This window comes from Orcinus orca, chromosome 19 (assembly GCF_937001465.1).
Source record: "Orcinus orca chromosome 19, mOrcOrc1.1, whole genome shotgun sequence".
NCBI classification, from domain to species: Eukaryota; Metazoa; Chordata; class Mammalia; order Artiodactyla; family Delphinidae; genus Orcinus; species Orcinus orca.
Genome location: NC_064577.1, coordinates 8,677,579 through 8,694,581, shown reverse-complemented (window position 1 = coordinate 8,694,581; position 17,003 = coordinate 8,677,579). Strand labels below are relative to the sequence as shown.

At 52.4% G+C, this 17,003-nt stretch overlaps 1 protein-coding gene across 8 annotated transcripts in view; it reads right to left on the bottom strand.

Moving 5' to 3' along the window:
• RAP1GAP2 (RAP1 GTPase activating protein 2) overlaps positions 1-17,003 on the bottom strand; it is a 445,551-nt gene that overhangs the window by 358,900 nt on the left and 69,648 nt on the right. Inside the window, exon 1 of one of the 8 annotated variants that reach the window (XM_033423228.2) lies at positions 11,722-12,621. The exons of the other annotated variants lie outside the window; for them this stretch is intronic. Within the exon in view, the coding sequence (XP_033279119.1) occupies positions 11,722-11,828 (107 nt within the window). The 5' untranslated portion in view covers positions 11,829-12,621. Of the gene's footprint in view, positions 1-11,721; positions 12,622-17,003 lie in introns of those variants that run through there. 8 annotated transcript variants of the gene reach the window in all.

Sequence of the window (17,003 nt, the reverse complement as noted above, 5' to 3'; positions counted from 1 at the left end):
TGATTTACATACTGTTTCTGCCTTTGCATCTCAGATTAAATATCTTATTAAAATAAATGTTCTATTAAAATACAGATGGCACGGGTAACCCAGGCTCCAGGCCAGACCTTCCCGTTCTCATAAAGGAGCAGGAATTTCTGTTCTAATTAGTGAGGAGAGCAGCCAAGAGACCTTTCAGCTTATCTGAAGCCTGACAGGACAGACCCCTCCCCCAACTAAGGCTTCACAGTCCCCCACGGGCACCCCACCCCCGGCTAAGGCCCGGTGTTCGAAAGAAGCCCAGCTGCCCGAGAGACCTATCCAGTCCCTTCCTTACAAAATAACGACAATGTGCTACAGTGTCATAGTTCAATATAACCTGAAGCCTTTTCATATACCTGGTATGCATTTCATACACCTGAGATGCATTACAGTCCACTTCATAGAAGGTGAAAGTCAAGGACAAAGCGGTCAAGTAACTTGGCCAGGGTCACCATGTAATAGGGATAGGAGAAAAGCCTAGAATTTGGCAGGAAACAGACTTGGGTTTGAATCACAGCTCTGCTATACAAGCTGAGTGACAATGAATATGCCACCCCTTTTGTTTTTTGTGTTTTTTGGTTTTATTTATTTATTAATTTATATTTGGTTGCACCGGGTCTTAGTTGCGGCAGGTGGGCTCCTTAGTTGCGGCTCATGGGCTCCTCAGTTGCAAATTGAGGGCTCCTTAGTTGCAGCACTCAGGCTCCTTAGTTGTGGAATGAGAACCCTTAGTTGCAGCATACGTGTGGGATCTAGCTCCCTGACCAGCGATCGAACCCCAGCCCCCTGCATTGGGAGAACAGACTCTTAACCACTGCACCACCAGGGAAGTCCCCTGCCACCCCTTTTGAACATCAGTTTTCTCCTCCATGAAAAATGGAGATGACAAGGATCAGTCGTGCAGAGAAAGAAATTAGTGAGGTTTAAGTGCCAGCCCAGTGCCATGCCCAGAGTGGAGCTGAATACTAGTGCCCTTCCCTGTCCCTTCTCTTGGGATTCCTGAGTTTTTGTTCTGTAAAACCCAGCCTCGCATAATTTCTGTTATTTTTTTTTTAATAAATTTATTTATTTATTTTTGGCTATGTTGGGTCTTCGTTTCTGTGCGAGGGCTTTCTCTAGTTGTGGCAAGCGGGGGCCACTCCACATCGCGGTGCGCGGGCCTCTCACTGTCGCGGCCTCTCTTGTTGCGGAGCACAGGCTCCCGACGCGCAGGCTCAGTAGTTGTGGCGCACGGGCTTAGTTGCTCCACGGTATGTGGGATCTTCCCAGAGCAGGGCTCGAACCCATGTCCCTTGCATTGGCAGGCAGATTCTCAACCACTGCGCCACCAGGGAAGCCCCTCTGTTATTTTATTTGTGGGTAATTAGGGAGGACAAGGGAGGAGGAACATCTACAGACAAATTAACAGTGGCCATTCTGCAGCCCAGCTCCTGCACGGCTCCCAGCCAGGCTGCCAGGACCCCTCACTTCCAATCACAATGGACCTGCCCCAAACCAAGGAGACCCAAAGGGCGTGCAGGGCTGAGACCCAACCCCCAGTCTCCACGTTCAGTTAATTACACATAGAGCTCCCCAACCCTGAGCCTCTTGCTTCCCACACTGTACATCCAATCCCTCAGGGCTGGGGTAGGGGACACAGGTGCAGCCAGGTACGCGTGCTGGGGTGAGCAGGAGGGCACCAGCCCTGTATGGAGCCGGCAGCTGGCACTGTAGGTGCCATGCGGAAGGCGGGCCCAGCCAACGTTGCCAGAGCTTCTGATTTCTCAAGAGAAGATGGAAACGCACATTTGTAATATGGAACCTTCCAATTTAAAAATATCAGCTTAAAAGTAGAAAACATATGTGGATCTAACAAGCCCGCTCGAGAACGGGCAGGGCTTTGTGCTGTTCCCTGCGGCCTCCCCAGCGCCTGCAACAGGGTCTGGTACACAGTTGAGGCTTCATGAGGATCTGAGGAGCGTGCAGGGGCCAGTTTCCCACCTCTGCCTCAGATTACAAACTCCCAGGTACCAGCAGTTCTGCTGTCCCCACTCTCTGCAGACAGGACACTGTGGTATTGTAGCACATGACAGTGAAAAATGAGGGGGGTCCCGCCTCCACCCTTACAAGGGCCTGTCCTCTAAACCCGGCGAGGGCTGCACCTTGCTCGGGGGCTGTTACAAGTTGTTCTAGCCCCGAGAGTAAGCATTTAAGACAACAGGTATCAGCACAGTGCCCTGATTCTACCACACACGTTCAGGGTGGTTGGTAAAGATCTTAACAGTAAAGAAACAGAAAAGCGGGGACGAGGAGAAGGACAGGGGAGGGGATGGCTCTAACCAACAGCCGGCTCCCTCCTGCCTCTGGAGAAGTGGCCCCGCAGGGTCAGCCCACCCCCGAAGGGCTCCGGGAAGGACTTGGCCAGAGCTCCAGCCTTCATGAAACAGTGTTCATAACTGATAAGCTTAAAAGCAAGTGACAATTTTTCAACCTAGCCTTGCTCCAAGGGCAGCAAATAAACACAGCATCGGCTCCAGGCCCCCACTGAGCACGTCTGGAAGGAGAAGGGAAGGTGAAACCAGGCTCCCTCACCCCTAGAAACCAGTGTGGAGTCTGACCCCATCCACCACGGTTGAACTGGGACTCCCCACTCAGAAATACCACCTCATGACATGAGTTCCCTTTATCACAGGTGTCAAGGCTACCCCAGGTACCACCCATATGCGAGGCACTGGGCCTGACTCCACAGTCATTATAACTGGACTGTGGAGAGGCCTGAGGGAGCCTGCTGGGGTTCTGGAAAGTGCTACATCGGATCCGGGTGGTGTCTACACAGGCAGATGCATATGTGGCAATTCGTTGAGCTGTACCTTTAAGACTTGTGCACTTACTATGTGGATGTTACCCTTCATTACGTTCATAATAACAGCAACATCATGGAGGAAGCACTTCTCAGAAGTCAGGCACTGCATAAGTACTTATCCTGGGTTCCAGATAATATAATAGTGAAGAGCACAGTCTCCGGACCGCAATAGAACCTAGTTAAAATCCCTGCTCCTCTACCTCTGATTCTGCCCCCAGCAGGCTCCTCGACCTCTGAGCCTCTGCCCCTCAGCTGGAAAACAAAGATAATAACTGGTAGAATTAAGATAGATGTGCACGTGAGCCCTTAGCCCAGAGCCTCAAAAACAGTAAGCCTCAAAAGGTGTTGGCTAGGGCTTCCCTGGTGGTGCAGTGGTTAAGAATCCGCCTGCCAATTCACGGGACATGGGTTCAACCCCTGAACCGGGAAGATCCCACATGCCGCGGAGCAACTAAGCCCGTGTGCCACAACTACTGAGCCTGCGCTCTAGAGCTCATGAGCCACAACTACTGAGCCCGCGTACCACAACTACTGAAGCCCGCGCGCCTAGAGTCCGTGCTCCTCAACAAGAGAAGCCACCGCAATGAGAAGCCCACGCACCACAACGAAGAGTAGCCCCTGCTCGCTGCAACTAGAGAAAGGCCTCGTGCAGCAACGAAGACCCTATGCAGCCAAAAATAAATAAATAAAATAGATACGACATTAAAGGAATAATAAAAAAAAGGTGTGGGCTAGGACTTCCCTGGTGGCGCAGTGGCTGGAACTCTGCGCTCCCAATGCAGGGGGCCGTTGTTCAGATCCTTGGTCAGGGAACTAGATCCCACATGTATGCCTCAACTAAGAGTTTGCACGCCACAGCTAAGGAGCCTGTGAGCCGCAACTAAGGAGCCCACCTGCTGCAACAAAGGAGCCCAAGTGCTGCAACTAAGGAGCCCGCCTGCTGCAACTAAGACCCGGTGTAACCAAATAAATAAATAAATAAATATTTAAAAAAAAAAAAAAAAGGTGTTGGCTTGTTACAATCATTCAGCCCTCAACAACCCGGGACTTTGGTGCCGTAGGGTCCATTGTAACATATGAGAAAAGTGCCCCCTTCCTGCCAACAGTGCTCCCTAAACTGTAGGCATTTCCTCACCATCTTCCCAATTTTCCCCAAATCCATATACCACCTATTACTTTTCTTAACACTTTTCTTTAAATGACTCGCCTTTTTTTTTTTTTTTTTGCGGTACGCCGGCCTCTCACTGTTGTGGCCTTTCCCGTTGGGGAGCACAGGCTCCGGATGCGCAGGCTCAGCGGCCATGGCTCACGGACCCAGCTGCTCCGCGGCATGTGGGATCTTCCCGGACCGGGGCACGAACCTGTGTCCCCTACATCGGCAGGCGGACTCTCAACCACTGCACCCCCAGGGAAGCCCGACTCACCATTTTTTACTTAAACAAATTTACTTTTAAAAAATGTTATGTAACTGTCATACAAGGAAAAACGTCACTTGCCAGAATTCATCTTTTTTAAATAGCTGTTAAAATAAAAAGCACTTGTCCACCTGGAATCATCTTGCCTACCTCCTTTACTTTTTGTGCATCTGGGAGGCAAATAAACTCCATTTGTTGAGCCGGTCGTGGGGTAGGGGCAGGGGGCGGGCCTCATCTGCTTAAAATGACTGAGAAGCTTCCTGCGCCCTTCAGCAGCCCCGTTTGCACAGAAGTGATTTTCGTTGGTTTAACCGAGCAGGCCTGGCAAGCCCTCTATTTGGCAACATCCTGGTAACCAGCCATCTGTGCACCACGCAGGCTCCCAAGAGATAAAACTGCATTTAGAAAAAAATGTATATTTGCTAATGGCGACTGTTCGCTAATTCAGACGCCCACTGGCCCCTCTTGGGCATAAATGAAGGGAACCTGACTCTGCCTATCAGACAGCAGCCCCAGGACCCCAAATCTAGGAACCCAGAGTCAGGACAGTCCTGGCGCCCAGACCCAGCTTCAGTGTGGGCTGGACTCAGCCTGGACCCTCACATCTATGGGTCCCCAAACCAGGCAGAGGCAGGAAGGAGTTAGGGGACTAATCATGGAAATACACATGTGCAAGCAATCAGGTTCATTTCTCTCCAGAAGCTCTTCCGGAAGGGAAGGGAAGAGAGGAAAGGGGTAAAATCTCAGACAAGAAAAGGGGCATCTTGAAACCTGTGTCAGAGGGCACTGCAGTATTAAGAGGACCTCGAGGTAAGAAGCAATGGGCACATTTCGCCGGGGGAGTCAGTGAGTTCATTCATTCATTCAGCAAATATTTACTGAGCGCTCCTATTGTAGGCAATGATGTGAAAAACGCAAAGTCCCTGCTCTCAGACATCTCACCTTCTAGGGGAGGGAATGGCCAATAAATTATTTATTATCTAAGCTAGATGATATCAGTTAATGATAAGTGCCGTGGAGGAAATGAGTCAGAGTAAAGTAAAAACGGCTGGAGTGAGTTGTTTAGGTTGGATGGTCAGAGTCCTTTTGGAGGAGATGACATTTGAGTTGAGAGCCCGATGATGAGGAAGCACAGTCAATAAAGTCACTGTAAAGAGCATGTATAAAGGGCCTGGGGTAGAAGCAAGCTTGGCATGTTCTAGAAACAGAGAGAAGGCCTTTGCAACAGAAGTACAGTGATCACAGTGAGTGAGGGGAGAAGTATTAAGAGACAGGCTCACAGAACCAGGCAGGGGAAGTAGACCCAGCTTCAGAGTTTAGATTTAATTTAAAGCGTCTTGGAGGGACTTCCCTGGTGGCCCAGTGGTTAAGACTCCACGCTTCCAATGCAGAGGGCGCTGTTCAATCCCTGGTCAGGGAACAAAGATCCCACATGCCATGCGGCCAAATAAAATAAAATAAAGCCATTAAAAAAAAAAAATTTAGGGTTTCCCTGGTGGCGCAGTGGTTGAGAGTCCGCCTGCCGATGCAGGGACGTGGGTTCATGCCCCGGTCCGGGAGGATCCCACATGCCGCGAAGCGGCTAGGCCCATGAGCCATGGCCGCTGAGCCTGCGCGTCCAGAGCCTGTGCTCCACAACGGGAGAGGCCACCACAGTGGGAGGCCCACGTACCACAAAAAAAAAAAAAAAAAAAAAAAAAAAAAAAAAATTTAAAGTAAAGTGTAATGGAGGGCTTCCCTGGCGGCGCAGTGGTTAAGAATCCACCTGCCAATGCAGGGAACACGGGTTCGAGCCCTGGTCCGGGAAGATCCCACATGTCGCGAAGCAACTAAGGCCATGCACCACAACTACTGAGCCTGTGCGCTAGAGCCCGCGGGCCACAACTACTGAGCCCGCGTGCCACAACTACTGAAGCCCGCGTGCCTAGAGCCCGTGCTCCGCAACAAGAGAAGCCACCGCAATGAGAAGCCCGCATGCTGCAATGAAGAGTAGCCCCCGCTCGCCGCAACTAGAGAAAGCCTGTGCACAGCAACGAAGACCCAACGCAGCCAAAAATAAATAAATTAAATAAATAAATTTTAAAAAAGTAATCAGGGTCTTTTCTAAAAAAAAAAAAAAAACCCAAAAAAAAAAAGTGTAATGGGAAGCCTACGGAGTAGACAGACTTAATTTTATTTGAATTTTTAAAACTCCGCTGTGGCCGTCATCAGGAGAATGGGTAAGGGGGGACAAGAAGCGAGGAGACCAAACAGGAGATTAAAATAATGGCTCAAAAGGAATCTAATAAACTCATTTATGCCTCAAATTCTGTTCCTTAGCTCCTCAGACTCGCAGTGAAGTTAGAAATGGGAAGCTGGTTAAAGGGAGATGTTTGTTCTTTAAAGCAACGACAGCAAACCGGGTCAAACATGAGACAAGAGAGGGCGAGTACCAGGCCCTTCCACAGAGGGCAGGACCCAGCCACCTCCTAAGAAGAGAACAAGCAGCCATCTGTTCTGGGGCCTGGGAGCAGACTAGCTCCTGCCTTGTGCCCCTTCCAGCCCTGGGACTCTGGGACTCCAAGACCAGGACTCCTGGACACTCCTGAGGCTCAGACACCCTCATCCAGGCAGCTTGCAGGGCTGTCACTGGCTCTCCCATGTGAGAACCTCAGGATCATCCCTGACACCAGCCTTCAAACCCTAAGGACAAAGCAATCAATGGCTGCTAACATCACAAAAGCAGACAACTGGACAACCTCCACGGGCATGGTCTTACCAAAAAAAAAAAAAAATCCAACCCAAATCTGATGGAGCTTCTAAAACTAAATACCAACTTACAGTTAAATAGGGGACAGCAGAACATGTGAAATGACACTCAGAGACTCCATCCACAAAATTCTGACTCTGGGACTCTCCCCAAGACAAGCAACACAGTTTCTTCAATAAAGAAATCGTAAGGGGGGGAAAAAGAGTTGGAGGAGAAAACTTATAATGAGACATATCACCAATCACACTGGATTTTGTGAATCCTGGCCCAAAAAACTTTTGAAAAACTTTTAGGAGGCGATTAGGGAAATCTGAACACCAATTGCATGTGATATTAAGAAATTATTGTTAACTAAGGGGGTCTGATCATTGCTAATTTCTTAGAAGAATTCTTATCTTTAAGATGCATGAAATATTTAAGAATGAAACGATATAATGTCTGGGATTTCTTCAAAATAATCTTGTGGAGGAGTGGATTGGTAAATAAATGAAACAAGATTGGAGTGGATAAGGGTTGAAACTGGGTATTATATTACACTATTCTCTCCACTTTGCAGCACACTTGAGAATTTCCACAATAAAGGGGTTTTTTTAAGCTAGGGATGAGCTTTTTCTAATACCGTACACAGGAATAACCCACTAGACATCCTACCGACAATGGAGAGTCCAGGCTCATTAGAGTCACTGTTCTGCCTCCCCACAGCCTGCCATTCGTGATTTGCTGAACGATGAGTGAAGTTATATTTTCCTCCTCATAAATCCCACGGTGGGAGTTGTCCCAAAATAACTACTCTACCCCCCCTGTAAAATGTGGATTTCTCTTTCATTTATGCTAATTAACCTCTCTCCAGTTCAGAATGTCATACCCGCAGCCAACGGACTTTACCCGTACATTTCAGAAGGCACAAAATTTGACTCTGTTCCTCTACCTCAGTCTTTCCAGCTAAAGATCCCCGTTTCCACCTCAGAGGGCACCACTCCCTCACCATCTACTTCTATTATTTTTGAAGGGATGTTCTGGATTTATCCTGCTCTGCCACATCTATATGCTCTGAAAATCAGAGCGATTTTTTTTTAACATTTATGGCTGCGTTGGGTCTTCGTTGCGGTGCGCGGGCTTCTCATTGCTGTGGCTTCTCTTGTTGCGGAGCACGGGCTCTAGGCACACAGGCTTCAGGAGTTGCGGCACGCGGGCTCAGTAGTTGTGGCTTGTGGGCTCTAGAGTGCAGGCTCAGTAGTTGTGGCACACGGGCTCAGTTGCTCTGCGGCATGTGGGTTCTTCCCGGACCAGGGATCAAACCGTGTCCCCTGCATTGGCAGGAGGATTCTTAACCACTGCGCCACCAGGGAAGCCCCCAGAGCGCCTTAAAGGAGCTCTCCGTTACAGGGCTTTCCAAACTACCGTCTCCAAGCAAGGCTTCATTCAGGTGCCTCCTTGGACCCATGCTCAAATTCAGTCCCCTCTCAAACACAACACTGTTTCTGTAGGATCGCAGGTGATGGAATCCCTGGAAGATGGTGGGAAAGAAGCAGAGCCTCCAGGTGGTCCCACAACTCCCAGAGAGTCATCAGGTCAAGGCTGATGAGCCCTACCCACATTTCTCCAGGAGGCAAACTGAGGCTGGAGCTTTGGGTACAGTTCTCAGGACCTACCAAGAGTGCCTGGGAGTCTCCTGCTTCTGAGCCCCTATGGGCTACCTGTGTCGTTACCATTCTCCCTGGCACACCTACCTGTCCCCCATATACACTATCTCCAAGTGGCCTGCGGAGGACAGGAAGGTGACAAGGACCACTGGGCCATTACTGCAAGACACACAGTACTTTACATCCCTTATGGTCAACAGCCACAAGCGTTATCTGCACAAGCCTGTCCGTTGAGGTGCTGGGAAGATCGATGGGTGAATCAAGCCTTCTGGGAAGGATGAGGAGGGCACCTGAATCTGACCTGACCCTGTGATGAGAGGGGGAAGGAAGGAGGAACTCGGCAAATGTAACACTCATCATGCAGTTTAGGAAGTGCTTAAGAGGGGCTGGCAGCTGCAGCCTGCTCCAGGCCCCCCCATGGCCGGTGCCTGCAGAGCAAGGGTCAATCACGTACAGGGCACGAATTTCAGACGCTTAAAGACAAATGAACTCCAGAAAACAAACAGCAAGGGAAGCAAAGGTCATTTAGCACAAACATGAAAGCAAGCCCTCTCTCTCCTTGGTAGGTTAAATCCATGGCCAAAGCCATCAGGATGGCAGGAGCAACAGAAGAATAGGACAAAGGCGGAGGTGAGGAGGGTCACCGCTGTGTGCCTGCGTTGCAGGGAACAACACAGTGCATCCAGGAGGAAAGACAAGTACCCTGAGCCTGGGACATCCTCACCCCGGCCAATCCCTTCCTGCCCCCTGTCCACGTCCTTCCCCGGTGCCTCACTGCAGCCCCCCACCCCCGGACTATCTCTGCCCAGGCCCACACCTGCCTGGCTGCCTCCTCGGCCCATGTATGGCTGGTCTGGACTACTGGTGGGGCTGTCATCACCAAACATCTTACCTTCGTTTCTGGGACATGGGCCCAGAGAGAGGAGAATGGGAGCAGTTCCAATCAAACGTCTCCATCCCCATGCAGCACTTCCTACCTTTCAGATGCATGTTTACCCACGTTATCTCCCTTGAGCCTTGCACGCCCTTTGTGTAGATGCAGGAACTGAGTCTCAAAGAGGTGAAATCTATCACATCACAGTCAATGGGAGGAGCCAGGACTAGAGCTTCTAGCCCTCTGTGCAGGGCTTTTGCCACGCTCCCGCATTCTACACTCAGAGACAGGAGTGTTCTGATGCATCTGCCTTTCTAGGGAGCACATCTCCCTTCTCGTCCCTCAAAACAGGTCCAGGTTGTCTCAGAACAGCCATCCCATAGCCTTCTGACTTCAGAGGGCTGGATTGTTCATCCGCCCCGTACAGATAAAATGCCAAAGGGCACGGAATAGATGAGAATCAAAGTCTACGGGAGAATGGGGCCCAGACCTGGAGCCCTGAGCTCCGGAGTCCTGCTGGCAGCTTCTCCTGCTAGACAAGTGTGCCCTGAGCATCAGTCATTCCTAGATCACCTGCAGAATTTCTGCCACATTCTATACCATTTGTACTATTACCACTGTTTCTACTAAACAGGCTCATTCTTGTGACTTGATACTTCTAATTTAAAGTGATACTTTATATCACCACTGCAAGAGGGAAAATTAGTACCACTGGCCAAAACCAGGAGAGAATCCTAAAAATAAATAGTACAAAAACAACTTAAGTTATAGGCAGGCACTGTTCCCCAATTTAAAGACCCTGAGCCAGAGGTCTGTTCTCTTTGCTATAAAAGGGAGATTAGCAAGTGTTAAAAAGGTGTTAAAGCCAGACTAGCACCAATCTAAAACTTTCCCCTTGAAGAAATTACAAGGATTAGCAGAGAACGGAAAAGGGAAGAACTTTCTCACTAGGTGACTCAATGTTACTTCATGCTTAACCACCTTCAGTTACTTCACTGAAGATTCATCCTGCACTGTGGGAAACATCAAATTAGACTAGGTTATAGGAAGTGGGACAGGAGGGATGAGAGACAACCAAACCATAAGCGGCAACCCATGCCAGCTTCTCCAAGTGCTCCAGTTAGTTCATTGCCCGTCACCTCCCCCAGGCACATCCAGCTTCTGGGCAAGCCCAGGGGCCACCAGTCACCACCCAGGCATCTATGGCTCCACTGCCCTTGTCTTAGCCCTTGTCCAACGCAGAACGCAGCACTAACTCCGAACTCCTCTGGAAATGAGGATGCAGCAGGGCCACCAGCAGTTACCCCAAATCCCCACAGCATCTCTGTGGACAGTCAACTCTAATGACCCCTGGTTGCTGGGAAGCTTTGGGCTCATATACCCTAGCAGAGGAGGGAGGCTATGCCAGCCTGGGTGGGCAGCTCCCTGGGGTCTCGTGGACATCACGTCTGTAGCTAGGGGCTGCAGCCCCGGAAGCAACCCCAAAAGCTCCTTTGTCCATCCCAAACCCCACATCTCTCACCCCATAGGTCCTCCAGCCTATCTCTGAAATCGCCTGAGAGAACGATTTTCAACACCCAGGATCAAACAATTAAGAGAGTAAACCCAAGAAAGGTGAAGAGTCAAAGACAGAAAAACCCAAAGACAGAGGGACACGGAGGCAGGGGTGGAGGTGGTAAGCAACCTCCAAACTTGCTCCTCGCCTGCCGGCACCTTGCGCAAAGCTAGCAGATCCCGACCTGACCGGCACCTCGCGGGCTCAGCCAAGTTGCAGAGAAGCAAATGGCATCCCCGGCGTACTGGGCCATTCGGGCCTGAGCCAGGGACGGTCGCCCGGGTCGGATCAATACTACTCGCGCTGCAGGCTTTGGGAAGGGCGCCGCGATAGGCAAATTCGGGGAGTGGGAGTGAAGGACTTGGTGACCCTCTGTTGGGGATGAAGTCCGAAGGGTTCTCCCAGCCACCCTCCGACCCAGCCAATGCCCTGCCTGGGCTTTCCCATAACAGCCAGTGTCGGCGGCTAAGCTCCGAACTCGCTCCCCAGACAGCGACCGGAGTAGAGGCTTTTCCCCATCCAGCTCGAAGCCAAACGCCCTCTTGGAAAAGTCCACCCCAAAGAAAACGGGAATTTAGCCCGAAAGCAGCGGGAAGGGGGAGGTGGCGCTGCCAGGCTTTACCTTTTCTCTTTACTCTGTTTTCGGGATTTGTGCAGGAGTCCGATGAGCACCACGGCGGCGCGGATCCCCGCCTTTCGGCAATGCATCCTCCCCGCGGGCTGGGACATGGCGAGGCCGCCGGCGGTGCCCGGCCGCGCCCTCGCCCGCCCGCCGCGCGCCCCCGCCAGCCCCGCTCCGCGCGCTCCGCGCCGCCCGCTCCCGGCCCCTGCGCCCGCGCCCGGGTCCCCGGCTGCTCGCCTCGCATGGGCCCCGCCCCGCCTAGGTGCGCCCAGGGGGTCAGGTGACTGGGTGCTCACTTCCCGGCGACCTTCAGTGTCTCCTCGGAGCCCGCCGGGCGGCCGGTGCCCGCTCCCCCAGCGCGGGCATTTCCAAGGCTCGCTAGGGGCGCGGCCCGGACGGGTGGCTCCGGGGCTGTAGCTCCGACGCGCCGCCCGCGCCCCGGACCCCGCCCCGGACCCGCCTCTCGGGCCCCGGCCCGGGGCACCCCGGCTGAGGGCGGTTCAAGCGGGCCGGCCGCCACCAAAGGAAGACGGCCGGCTCGCGCTCAGCGCTCCCGGGGCTCGGCGCCCGCGTTCGCCCTCTGCCCCGCGCCCCGGCTCCTTCCCGTCCCGCCGGGCGGCCAGGCCCCAGGGCTCCCTCGCCTCTCCTTGGTCCCCTCCTCAGCGCTCCGTGTCTCCCGCCCCCGCTGGCCGGGCCCCGGGCTCCCTCCCCAGGCGAAGGCGGCTGACGCGCTTTCCCAGCCCGGCCCGCCGAGATACTTCTCCGATGCTGTCACAGTCTTTAAAACAGAGGGAGAAAAAACATGCACCGAGAGGAAACGCGCGTCCTCAGTCCAAGCGAAACTGCCTTCGCGCGCGGGCACCGCCTCAGGCCTCCTCTGCCCGGGGCCAGGCTGCCGGGCGGTTAGAAGGGCATCCCGCGTCCAGCGCGCGGCGCCCGCCTTCCCGGGCCAGGGATCCCTGGCGTTTTGACTCGGCCGGATGCTACCTCTCACCTTTCCCCAAATCCCGGAAAGGACTGTCATGCGGGGGTAGAGGGATCTACTACAGAGTCCGCATCGATGTGGGCTGGGGTCAGTCCCCCGGTTAACATTTGTTTTCCCGGCCCTGGGAGTTTGACAAAACATAGGGTCAATGATAGATTTCCTGGCTGCTACACCTGCACCTCGCGTCCCAGGTTGCCAGGGAGACGCAGGTGGGGGGGAGGGGGACCCTACTCCACGGCAGCCGGGGCCCCAGCGCGGGCTGCCTCACACACCCAAACGTGCATTCTTCCCCTCCTCCTGCACACCGCGTGCACGCTTCTCCTGCACTTCAGAAGCCAGCTGGTGGGGAAAGGTCCCTGACCCGGTCTCTACTACGGGCGTGGGGTGCTCCTAAGCCCCACTCAGTCACTTCCATTTGCTGCCAAGAAGCCTAGCACCCTCTCACCACCCTCACCTCCCCCCACCCCCTGCTTAACTACTGGCTTTGCTTCTCCTTCCATCCCCCTAGGGAAGGGAATCGGCAGAGGACTGGAGGGAATTAAAACTAGCCAATTAGTCCATCTTTGGTAACAGCCCTGTTGGGGCCAAAGAGGTCCCTGAGGCAATTTGCCTTGTTTTTTATACAGTCTGCAGTTCAAGCAAGCAGAGAAAATCCAGACAGGGAAGGGGACCTTGCTGGAGAGGGGACGGGGGCTGCGAATGAATTCAAGGGCCTGAGACCTCAACCCCGCCTCTCCAGTGGGCACAGCTTCTTGCGGGCACTGGCATTGGGGGGAGGGCAGGGAGCGCCAGAGTGGTGCCAAAATGTGCCTGGTTTATTTACGAAGCATCTATTAGCGATGGCCTCAGCCCCCCTGAGCCTGCCTGGGTGGTGGGAGACCACAGATATAGCCATGGACGGCTATCTATAGCCAGAGAGGAGTGTCCCAGGCCCCACCCCTGGGATTGCAGCTACCCTGGCTTCAAGGACTACACCAGTAAGTGACCTGAGAATCAGTCTGGAAAAAGAATGGGGAAATGAGTATGTCCTCAGTGGGTAAGAGGGCAGCGCGGCAGCACATACAGCCCAGGGCTCCTCCAGCCTTTGCCATACACAGAACCTCTCCGTGGCCAGGAGGGTGCTGGAGGCACTGGCTGTAGGTCTAGGCCAGCATGGGGTGTATTTTATCCACACACAGGTAGAGTACACCTCGGTGCAAGACCTCAATCCCTCCCAGGTGGGTGGACGTGGATGGCTCCCACCTATGCCCCACTGCCTGGGAGGTATTTTAGATCAAGTTCATCAGTGAGAAACAGGGCATTGGGATGAAAGTGAAAAATCTTTCCACCAAGCGGGTAACTTTATTCATTGTTATTCTGGGCTTCCAGGCCCTCTCAACTCATCTACAACCACAATGTTTCCAGCCCCAGTGTGGCTGAAAATATAAGGTTGTCCCCCAAGACCGTAACCTGATCTGATTCCTAGCGCCCTAAAAGGTAGACGTTTTCTGGGGGTGGGAGAGCCATTCCTTCTGCCCACACCCCACACAGGAAACACCAAAGCATAAGGACACCCATCAGTGGCAGAGAATGTAACGGCCATCTGCTAGATGTGGCCATTCCACCAACATTTACGAAACAATTAGGATGCATCCAGCTTTGTGCAAGAAACTAGGGTAAGAGAAATGTAAGCGACCATCCTTGCTCGAAACAAGCAGGGCTGACACACATGAAACCACCAAACCATCCCATTCCTGGCTTATCCAGTTTATCCAGTGTGACCCAGCCACTGTTCCCCCAAGTTAGGCCATTTGCATACCACCTTCACAATGTCTTAATACCGTACTACTCAGTTATTTACTTATTAACTTTGCTTTAATTAAATCCACTCACTTCTTAACTAATTTTAAAAGAAAACATTATTACCATCCTAAAATCTCTTATTGCTTGTCACTCATCCCATACAAACATACACAAACTTATTAAATTCTAGCTCAATTCTGTTGCCTGGCGAAGGCTCGGCACCTGAAGCACCTTCGTTAAAAGAGAAAAATAGACAAGCATTAGTTTTTAGCTACACACTTGCACCAAATGAAGACGTTGTCCTTGAAAAAAATCACCAAGTTTGAAAGAGAACCAAAAGGGAACAATTTTTCAGGTAAGTGACTCAAAGGTCTTCTAGGGCCACATCCGTGGGGTACTTTGGGGTGGACGGAGAAGACTGGACACTTCCAGACCGCAGGGAGTGAGGTCAGTGAGGACCACAGTGGTCAGAGAAGGGGTCTTCTCCCGGATCCCAGGCCACTGAGCAGCAGTTTATCCTCAGCGGTGTCCCAGCTCACAGGACCTCCAAGGGCTGTCCCAGCCCTCCCCCCTCCCCAGCACACAGTCCCTGAGAACAAAGTGCTGGGCAGCTGCCAGCCTGGGTCTCTGTCCCAATCCGGGGAAACCCGAAGGCTGAGGGGGCCTGGGTGGGAGCTGGGTGGGGAAGGGGACAGGGCAGTTAATCATGAACAGAGGGCAGACAGCTGCACAGCCCATTCCTAAGGGGCCAGTGGGGTGAAGCAGACAGACACGCATGCTTGGTCCTGAAGAAAAGGGCCTTCTGTGCCTGGGAAGCCGCTCCAGGAGACACATCCGCGTGAAAGCAGGAATCAGCCCCACTGCCAGCGCCCAGGTCTGAGAGCAAGCGCTCCTCCCCACCCCCCACCCCACCTCCACTACCAGTGCCTCCACTGCTCCCCAAAAGGATTGCAACCCTCCTTGGCTAGGATCACGGGTAGATGTGAGGCAAGAGGGACTGTGGAGCTATGGGGTAGGGCCTCTTACAAAAACCAGCTATTTTCAGATATCTTGCTTCTCCCCTTCTACAGGGGACAGTGTGCCCAGCCTTCCCATGGATCACACAACCTTTGGAGCAATTCAAGAGTTATACACCTTTAGACCTGCTTAGGACAGGCCAGCATCCCCACTCTCTTATGCCTTTGGGGGTACACACCAGCTCCAGCTCCGAGAGAAATCACTCAGAAGCCCCCCTCATGTCTCTCTGCGGAGCACTCGCACCTGTGCTTGCAAGGAGCCAGACTGACATTCATTCTTGGCAGGTACGTCAGCACCCCCTGCTGGACCACATTACAGTTGCATCTCTGGGATACCACCATATGAGGAAAAGGAGAGAGAGGAAGGGGGAGAGGGAAAGGGGGGGGAAGGGAAAGATTGGGAAGGTCATTTGAAGTGGAGAAGCAGTTTCTATTTTGAAAAGAAAGAGAGACACAGGAGGGATCTTTGCCACACGTTGACTCTCCACCCAGCTCCTAACCTCCCCTCTCAGAGCCCACGACCAGCCCCCAAAGGGGTCCCTCCCACCACAACAGGCTCCTTTGGGGATAGCAACAGACCACGCCCAGGCTGGGCATGGAAGTCAAGCTTGGGAACCACAGCTCAGCCTGCTTCCCCAGAGCCACACATGTCATACTGAACAGAGGATCTGCCGAGAAACTGGCTCAGATTTGGGAAAGGGATCTCGGTGACTTGTGTGGCATTTCCGAGCTCCAGGGAGAGGAAACCATGCCTGAGGAAACCCACAGATTCCACTCAGTGGCAGGCATCCAGCCTTTGGGCTAAACATCATCTAGTACCCAGAGCCTGCAATGCATGATGATAACCAGAACTTTGCTGCTTTCCTGTTCAGGAATTACAAGAAAAGGGGGGTAGGAGGAGGAAGAAAGGAGTTCCTCACCTATTTCTGGGGCTACTGAAGGTATTTAAAATATTTCTTTTTGGTTTATTTATGGAATTTCGAATCCATGAATCTAAACGGCATGGCTACAATTTTTCCCACAGTAGAAACATTCAAAAGGATTCTTCCATGTGTGAAATTTCTGATGAGCAGGAAGCAGATTTTGCATGGAGGCTGCCAGGGGTCACTCCAGGGAATCGGGAGCAGATGGGGCCAAGGGTGGGTGTCCTGCAGCACAGGCATCTCATGCTCAGGGTCCCCAGTCGTTCCTCACCTCACTGATTAGCTGTTGCTACCCGTGGAGCCCCTTCCAACTCTAGGCTTTCTGGGGCTGAGTGGAAAAGTGGGGAGGAAAGCTGTCTTTCCATAATATTAGCAACATTGCTTAGCAACATCTTTCAAAGCAAGAACCAGCAGACTCTCCAAAAACCTATTCTGTTTGGCTCTACAAAGAACAGAGTGGTTTCTTACATGTGCATTATTTATATACTAGTCTATATACCCAGTAACACCTTCTGTGCTGGCTTCCTCAGGAAGAGGACGTATTACAGCTAAGTGAGATTTCCAGACAACAGAGTT